Raw genomic sequence first — 9060 nt, forward strand, 5'->3', positions numbered from 1 at the left:
AGCTGATGCGCCCAGCCTCTTAATATATGTATTTATTGAGGCACTAATTTATGCTTAGGCTATTCTAAGAAAAAAAAAACTAGAAATACAAAGACTTATGGCCAAAAATGTTCATTATGTTCATTGCAACAGTATGTGTAACAGCATAAAAACAGAAACAACCTAAACGTTCCAACCTGTACTATAGATGAAGATGCAGACATTGAAGTTATTTTTGAAGACTATTTAATGACATAAGAAAATGCTCATCATATCATATTAAGTAAAAAAGAATCCCATTTATTATATTTATTAGATAATCAGTTTTTGTGAGCATGATTTCTATGTCTTCATCTAAGTCACTGATAAAAATGTGAAAAGATTGAGTTTGGATCGGATGGAAAGTTCAGCAAAGTTAGCCTCCCTTTTCTGGGTTGAGGCTATCCCTCTTCCAATCCTCCATCTAGTTCCCAAATGTTTCCTAGGGAAGGGTGTATAAGAATTACTCTGAGAGACAGTTTAGAAAAACAAAAACAGCTTTTAGAGCCTGACCCACAGAGATTTTGACTCAAGAGTTCTGAGATGGGGCCCTGGAATCAGTGTCAAATGGCCTCCAAGTGATTCTGATGCACAGCCACGAGCAGAAAGAACCACAACCTTCTGGTTCAAGGTTTTGAAAAGTATACTGAACGCCTTTTAGAAGTCAGCTTCTGAATGTGAGTTAGGGAAGATAATGTCGGGATGGGAAAAGCCTTCCCCCTTTAACCTTTCTCCAAATACTCCATTGCTGCTTGTCAGGTGGAAGATGTGACGAGTGGTCCAGATGCTGGCCTGCAGCGCCTCATTGCTCAGACTGCAGCTGCCAGTGCCACCACCCTGCCTGCCCGCAGCTCCCTGCCCTGCTCTTCAGGACTTTTGCTCCAAGTCTTGTTTCCTCTGTGTCTTCTGAAATGCCAGTTGCTCCCTCTCTATGGTTTCCCTTCTGTCCACTTTTCATTCTGCTGAGGTTGTGCTTGTCTTTACTCAAACCCTCGTGATACCTGCTCCCAGGCCTCCTTCCCCCAGGCCCAGCTGCTGAAAATTTGATGCCTCACATCCCACTCATTCCTCAACCCACTGCCATCTGGCTTCCGTCATCACCACTCAAAGGCATACCTCTTGCCAAGGTCACCTGGCTCCTGAAGGCTAATCCACTGGTTCTGTTTCAGTCCTTTTCCTGGAAGCATCTGATACTACTGACCACCACCTCTCTTCTTGGCTTTTGTGGGGGTCATTGTTGCTTTACTCACCTCACATCCCCTTTTCTCAGTAGCAGCATCCTCAGGAGCTGCCTTCCCCAGCTCTCAGGCCATGTGGTTGGGGCTGACCTCCCCACTCCCCACCTCTCATTCCCCTACCCCTAGGGATTGGTTCAGGGATGGGCGTATGGCCAGGCTCAAACCAATGAGACTCAAATCTAAGACCTTTACTGGGGCTGCTGAGCTAGAGAATTCAAGGCTGGATGTGGAGGTGGCCACCTGCCCACCCTTGAGAAGCAAGCCAACATGAGGAGGGCCGCAGAGCCGGCAGACAGAGTCCTGGTGTCTCCTGCAGTCCTTGGCCAAGCCTGAAGCTTCCACATCCTGGTCTGATGGTGTTCATGAAAACGTTCATATCTTTTTATTGAAGCATTTTCTGTTGGATTTCTTCACTTGCAACCTAAAGAGTTCTGAGACAGCGCTGAACCACTACCCTCCCAGGTACCCCATCTCTCTGGTGACTTTCCCCTCAGGGTCTCCACAAGTTCTGCTTCCTCTCACTTAGAGTCCTGTCAAAGACTTCTATTTCCCAGATGTTGGCTACTAAATGCTGACGCTCCCAAGTCAACAGACCAGCCCAGATATTCATTCCCCTGAGCTCCAGACCCACATCTCAGCCCTCAAGGACATCAGGACATCGCCACCTTGGTGTCCGCTCAAACATGACAGGTCTAAATCTAAACTTCTCATTATGCCCCATCTTCCTCTTCTTGGATCCCCATCTCAGTGAAAGGCTCTACTCCCCACAGTTACCCCAGAAACTGGGGCTGCATGGGTGACACCTCTCCATCCTCACTCCCTGGCCCTCTTCGGGCAGCTAATTCTCTGCTCATTCCTCAGGGCTCAGCTTTTAGGCTGCATCCTCAGGGAGGCCTTTTCCAACCCGCAAGCCTGAATGAGGGGTCCCTCCTATGCCCCCACCACCCTGTGTATCTAGTGTCACAGCCCTTGTCGCTCAGAGCTGTGGTGACCTGTTGACTATTTTCTGTGACGGCTGGCCCCAACCCTGAAATCAGTATCATTTGAATAAATGAACACTAGCATCTGTAGGTGTGATCTTATATCGTACATCGAAAATATAGTGTAATTTTCTGCAAAAATTACATATCTCAATATTTCAGAGAGATCTGTAAAGGGTATAGTATTTGGGACAGCAGATTGATTTTCAGGAGCCCCAGTGCCTGGATGAGTGTAAGAACCACTAAATAGGACCCATCGTTTTTCTGTGTGAGATTTTATTTCTTGAAAAATAGACGAACCAGGCTGCCTATTAGTGGATGCTTTCACTTCGCTTTTACTTAATTAGTGAGTCTAGAAACTTATCAAGGGAATGAAGCAGGCCTTTGTTCCTTAATTTCCCTGCTTATCTTTTTACTGAAGCCATTTTCTGTTGGATTTCTGTCACTTGCAACCTAAAGAGCTCTGAGACAGCGCTGAGCCACTACTCTCCAGGCAATTACCCCACCTCTCTGGTGACTTTCCCCTCAGGGTCTCCATAAGCTCTGCTTCCTCTCACTTAAGAAGTCCTGTGCAAGGACTTCTATTTCCCAGATGTTGCCTACTAAATGCTGACACTCCCAAGTCAGCATCACTGGAACATCTGCCTGCTTCCAGTTTTCCAATACTTTTCATATTCTTCACAATTTCTTAAAAGTCACCAAATGCAGTTCTTTGAGCACAACTGCAAGTTCTTTCATCCATGTGTCCAGTCAGAGATTTCCTGGGCCTTGCCTGTGGCAGGCCCTGAGAGAGTTCCTCATCCTGCAGTTTTAATCCCTTCTTGAACACAGCTGGGCTCCTTCTGCCATCTCTGGGGCATATTCTTGGAGGAAAAGGAGGAAGCTGCGTAGTTCTGCTTTCTGATAATATTGCAGCAAGAGCCCAAGCAGCAGGCTGATCACTTCCTGATTCTTGTTCTTGTTTTAATCATACCTAAAAAAGGCTTTTTATTGTCCAAGGCGTTTTTGCCCTCTCAGCCCACTCCAACTTCTGGATCCTTCATACCGCCCATAAACCTTGTCTGTACCCTTACATGTGCACCCCTGCCCCCTTTCCCCTATTACACACTATAGTTAAATGTTCCTATTTAAAGATTTTAAACACAATTACTGTATCAACAATTTTATTAAAATTTTTTATCATATCTTGATTTTAACTACTTGAGTATTATGAACAATGAACATGTTTATACATTGACAAGAATACTAGGGGAAAAGCCATACAGGGATTGTGAGGTGGCTACTTTCACTCCCTTTTCCCTCATCTTTACTCTTTTTTCTTTTTCTTTTTGTAGAGATGGGGTCTCTCTATGTTGCCCAGGCTGGTCTTGAACTCCTGAGCTCAAGCAATCCACTAGCCTGAGCCTCCCAAAGTGTCAGGATTACAGGTGTGAACCACTGCACCCAGCCCCTCATCTTTACTCTTTAGTTCCTTTGTCCTTGGGTTCTTTTAGCTTATTTCCACTTGGTTTTCTTTCTGGAATCCATTTTTATTTTAAATTATTGCATGTAGATGCAGAAATTACTTGGCTAACGCTAGTTTCAGAATCATGAGAATTAAATAAATCACAGGATGCTTAGTGTTGAAAGACTGAATTGTTTTGGTTTTGTATTGAGATATAATTCATATACCAGAAAATTTACTCTTTTACAGGGTGCACTCTGGTTTTTAGTATATTCACAAAGTTGTGCAACCAATATCATTATCCAATTTCAGAACACTTCATCACATCAAAGAGAAATGCCACGCCCACTAACAGTCATTCTCTATTTTGTTTGCATGTGGCTATCCAGTTGTCCTAGCACCATTTGTTGAACTATTGTTTTACCCATTGAATTGTCTTGATGCTCTTCTCAAAAATCAATTGACCAGGAGGGGTCCAGTGGCTCATGCCTGTAATCCCAGCATTTTGGGAGGCCAAGATGGGAGGATCACCTGAGGTCAAGAGTTTGAGACCAGCCTGGACAACATGGAAACCCCGTCTCTACTAAAAATAGAAAAATTAGCCAGACGTGGTGGCATGCACCTGTAATCCCAGCTACTTGGGAGGCTGAGGCAGGGAATCGCTTGAACCCACGAGGCGGAAGGTGCAGTGAGCTGAGATTGTGCCACTGCACTCCAGCCTGGATGACAGAGCAAGACTCTGTCTCAAAAAATAAAAATAAAAAAAGGGCTTGGCATGGTGGCTCACACCTGTAATCCCAGCACTTTGGGAGGTGGAGGTGAATGGATCACCTGAGGTCGGGAGTTTTGTAAAAATACAAAATTAGCAGGGAGTGGTGGTGCATGCCTGTAATCCCAGCTACTTGGGAGGCTGAGGCAGGATAATCGCTTGAACCCAGGAGGTGGAGGATGCAGTGAGCCAAGATTGTGCCACTGTACTGCAGCCTGGGCAACAGAGCAAGACTCTGTCTCAAACAAAACAAAACAAAACAAAACAAAACAAAACAATTGACCATAAATGTGAGGGTTTATCTTTGGGATCTCAATTCTATACCATTGGTCTATATGTCTGCCCTTATGCCAGTACCACATCAACTGTTTACTGTAGCTATGCACTAAGTTTTGAATCAGGAATTGTGAGTCCTCCAAACTTTGTTCTTTTTCAAGACTGTTCTGGGTCCTTTGATTTTCCACATGAATTACAGGATCAGTCTGTGATTTTGCTAAAAAGGGAGCTAGGATTCTGAGAGGAATTACACTGAATCTGTAAATCAGTTTGGGGAGTACTGCCATCTTAACATCTTCCAATCCATAAACACAGGACATTTTTCCATTTATTTAGGTCTTTCTTTTTTTCAACAGTGTTTCATGGTTTTCAGTGTAGAAGTCTTACACCTCCTTTGTTAAGTTTATTCCTAGGTATTTTATTCTTTTTGGTGGTACTGGAAATAAAACTGTTTTCTTGATTTTACTTTGGGATTGTTCATTGTTTGTGTATAGAAATACGATTGATTTTTGTATAATGATTTTGTATCCTGCAACCCTGCCACCCTTGTTTATTTGTTCTAATAGTTTTTAAGTGGTTTCTTAGGATTCTGTACGTAGAAGATCATGTCATCTGCAAAGAGTTTTACTTTTTTCTCTCCAGTCTGGGAGTCTTTTATTTCTTTTCTTTCCTTATTTCCCTGGTCACTACCCTCTTAAAGCCTATATAGTTTCTTGAGTGACTTTCCTCTTTTTCCCTGATTAGAATAAGTTTTCTGGGGAGAGGAGACAGAGCATAGGAAGGGAGAAAGTGGAGCTCTTAAAAATGTGTACTTTGAATTCATTTCAAATGGCTTCATACTTTCTCAATGGAAATGTCTTCCTTCACAGCACCTGGGCCCAGGGATTTTCTGGAGGAATCTTTGAAATGTGTTTTGGATACAAGCCTAGCTGAGCTCAATATCCACCCTTCCTTGGCTAGTGCGGTATCTAAGATGACATGGTCACTTTCCCCAGTGCCCATCTCCCCTCCTTCTCTGGCCAATTCTTCATTGCTCGTCAAAGGTAGAAGGGCCAAGAGCAATAAGAGAAGCTTCCCAGCATGTCAGCACAGGTTCTGTCATCAGTGACCTCTTGGAACGTGCAGGAAGCCAGGGAGATAAGAATCTATGGCTATGTAGATTAAGTGCACCCCACAGCCAAGTATGAGCTTCTAGTGCCCAATTGCTGGAAGCAAACAACGCAGACCACTAACCAGGTTCTAACCAAGGCAGGCTCCAGGATGGTGAGCGCCGTGGGCCAACCCTTCCGCTCAAGATGAATCCACGGTTCATTTTGAGTGTCTGGGGTAATATTTAATTTCAAGTGCACAAGTCTCCAGAGTAGCTGCCCTTTCATTTGGGGATTTCCTCTCGGGTGCTAAATCACTTCCTCCTAGCTTCAATCAGTAAAGCAATTCAGGTCTCCTGTGGCCTCACCAAGCTTCCTGCCCACACTGATTTTCTTCTAACCTCATGGGTCTACTTGTGTACATCACCTAACAACAAAGCCACTTAGCTGGATGAAGGCCTCAAGAACAAATGACTTCCTGATAAGGTGATTCCTCCCTCACCCTAGGGTGGCCCATGGCTCCAGCACCTACTGAGAAGTGACCAGTTTGGATGAGGTAGCTGCCAGGAGTCAAACCGCAGAACCCTTCATAAAACTGTGGTTACTCCACAAATTTCTCCAAATAATAAAACAGAGAGAAGAGTGAGAATGCAATGAGAGAGAAATCTGGAAAAATACAAAAGATAAATTCATGTTCCTGTGAGTTGTATTCATCTTTCCATGAGTTGATAATCAGGCTGGCTAGCTGTCTAGTCTATGGGGGCAGAGAGGGGGCTGCATTAACTTCAGGTTGGCACAGCATCTCTCTCTCTCTCTCTCTCTCTCTCTCTTTTTTGTTTAAATACTTTAAGTTCTGGGGTACATGTGCAGATCGTGTGGGATTGTTAAATAGGTATACACATGCCAAGGTGGTTTGCTGCATCCATCCTCCTGTCATCTACATTAGGTATTTCTCCTAACGTTATCCCTCCCCAATCCCCCCACGCCCTGCTTTCACTCCCCTAGCCCTCCCACCCCCCAACAGGCCCTGGTGTGTGATGTTCCCCTCCTTGGGTCCATGTGTTCTAATCATTCAACACCCACTTATGAGTGAGAACACGCAGTGTTTGGTTTTCTGTTCTTGTGTCAGTTTACAGAGAATGATGGTTTCCAGCTTCATCTGTTTCCCTGCAAAGGACATGAACTCATCCTTTTTTATGGCTGCATAGTATTCCATGGTGTATATGTGCCACATTTTCTTTATCCAGTCTATCATTGATGGGCATTTGGGTTCGTTCCAAGTCTTTGCTATTGTAAACAGTGGCACAGTATCTTGAAGGAGCTCCCTCCCTGATGACACCTGGGCACAACAAGGACCTCACGGCAGACAAATAGGAGGAAATGCCTAGGGTGTGGGAACATGCCACCACTAAATTACAAAAATACAGACCCTTCTTGGTATGTTTCAACAGTACCGCTTCCCATCTGCGTACCACTTGGCCATTTATTATCCCAAGTACCTAAAAACTAGTCAGTATTACTGGGACCTTAAGTGTGACATCTGTTTGTCATCTTTCAAGGTGCCAGTTACTGTAATACAGCTTTGGTTCATTTTGAGTGTCTGGGTGATGTATTTAATTCTACTTTTGTCTTGTTCATAAGCACCAAATAAAGCAATTTTGAAATTACTTTCTTCAGTCTTCCTTCACAATTAATTTATTGTCTAGAACGACATTTCAACACACAGTATATTTGCTTTGCAGAATTCATTTACAACGTATCTAGAGGCCTGGATTTAACATATTTCTTGTAGTGACAATTACTCTATTTGTAGGAACTATTTAGGTCACTGGAGTGGAGAAAAAGAGGTCGCTACTTAACAGAAATGGCATGTATCCAAATATAGATGCAGTTTTTTGAACACCTGTTGAACATCAAATGATGAAGAGATTGTTACAATTTCTAAAACCCTGGACCAAAACCTTAAATGATTAGCACTTTGTTTCAACTGATACATGGTTTAAGTCAGAAAAACAAGTCTTCTTACCAAAAAAAAAAAAGTGAGCCTAACTATGCTGGCTACTTTAGAAAGAAAACAGGTGATTAACAAAGCAATCTGTTTTAGTGTAAATTATTTCCCAGCAAAAGTAAATTCAGATGAAACTATATGATTTGAACCACAGGGCACGTACAGTGATTGTGTGCTTTCGGAAACACGGTAAGCATGACAAATATTTTCAGTTGTCAAGGGTGAGCGAGGAGGGAATGGCCCACCTAAGAAATGGAAACTAACAAATAGTAATATGACACTCCCCCTTAGTTCCACAGGCTGGTGCGGCTGCTACACGCCGCAGTTCATTTCCTACTAAAGGCTGTGCACGAGCTGAAGGAAGGCGGCCTCTTTATCCCCTCCCCAGAACACTGTGGGGTGGCACGTAAAGACCTCAAGGGAAGGGGGCCTGGGAGATACCCTCTCCTGCTGCCATTCATTTGTTCAATAAATAGTTATGCGCCGGGCACTGTGCTGGGAGCTTACTCTCTAACTAGGACTCTGTAGCCATTCGGATACCCCACGCCTCTGTCCCAATTTGCATCCCTAGGCGTCACTCCCGCGTCCAGAAGATGCTGATTCTGGCTCGCGCCCCTCCCTCCCTTGGGGCCTCCGGCCAGGGGACGGGACAAGGCCAGCAGGAGCAAAGCCTTCCGAACCGCAAGGAAAGAGGGCTCCGAGTGCGCAGGGCGCGGGTTCACCGGGACCCTCCAGCGCCCGCGGCCGGCCAGCCGGGGCGGGGCCGAGGGCACCGGGCGCCGCGCTCAGGGAGGGGGTCTCCGAGGTCGCGCCCGCCGGGAGGGGCAGCGGCGGGAGGCGGCAGCCCGCTGCGCACAAGTGGCGAAGGCGGCGCCGGGCGGGGGCCGGGCGAGGGGCAGCGGCGTACCTGATGAAGGTGGTCTTGCCGGTGCTGTACTGGCCCACCAGCAGGATCATGGGCTTGTTCTCGAAGTCGGCGTCCTCCAGCGCGGGCGAGTGGAACTCGTGGAAGCGGTACGCCTCCTCCAGCGGCAGCACCTTGCGCAGGTAGAGCGAGCGCAGCCCGCCCGTCACCGTCTGCACCGCGTCCGCGCCGCCGGCGCGATCGCGCCCGCCTGCCTGCCGCCCCAACCAGCTGAACATCCTGCCGCCAGTCCACGCTTGGCTGGGACCCTGCTCCGGGTTCGACCCTCCCCGGCTCGCACAGAGTCGCCCCGGCCGCGCTAGCCGCCGCCCGAG

General features: G+C 46.1%; 1 protein-coding gene across 1 annotated transcript in view; it reads right to left on the reverse strand.

The window, feature by feature from the left end:
• The window catches only part of EHD4 (EH domain containing 4), a 76665-nt gene extending 67701 nt beyond the window's left edge, over window positions 1-8964 (reverse strand). Inside the window, exon 1 of the mRNA XM_012462426.2 lies at window positions 8729-8964. Within this exon, the coding sequence (XP_012317849.1) occupies window positions 8729-8964 (236 nt within the window). The remainder of the gene's footprint in view (window positions 1-8728) is intronic.
• Between the last annotated feature and the right edge of the window lie 96 nt (window positions 8965-9060).

The sequence above is a fragment of the Aotus nancymaae genome, unplaced genomic scaffold (genome assembly GCF_030222135.1).
Source record: "Aotus nancymaae isolate 86718 unplaced genomic scaffold, 86718_ANA_hifiasm-v0.15.2.pri h1tg000011l, whole genome shotgun sequence".
Taxonomy (NCBI): domain Eukaryota; kingdom Metazoa; phylum Chordata; class Mammalia; order Primates; family Aotidae; genus Aotus; species Aotus nancymaae.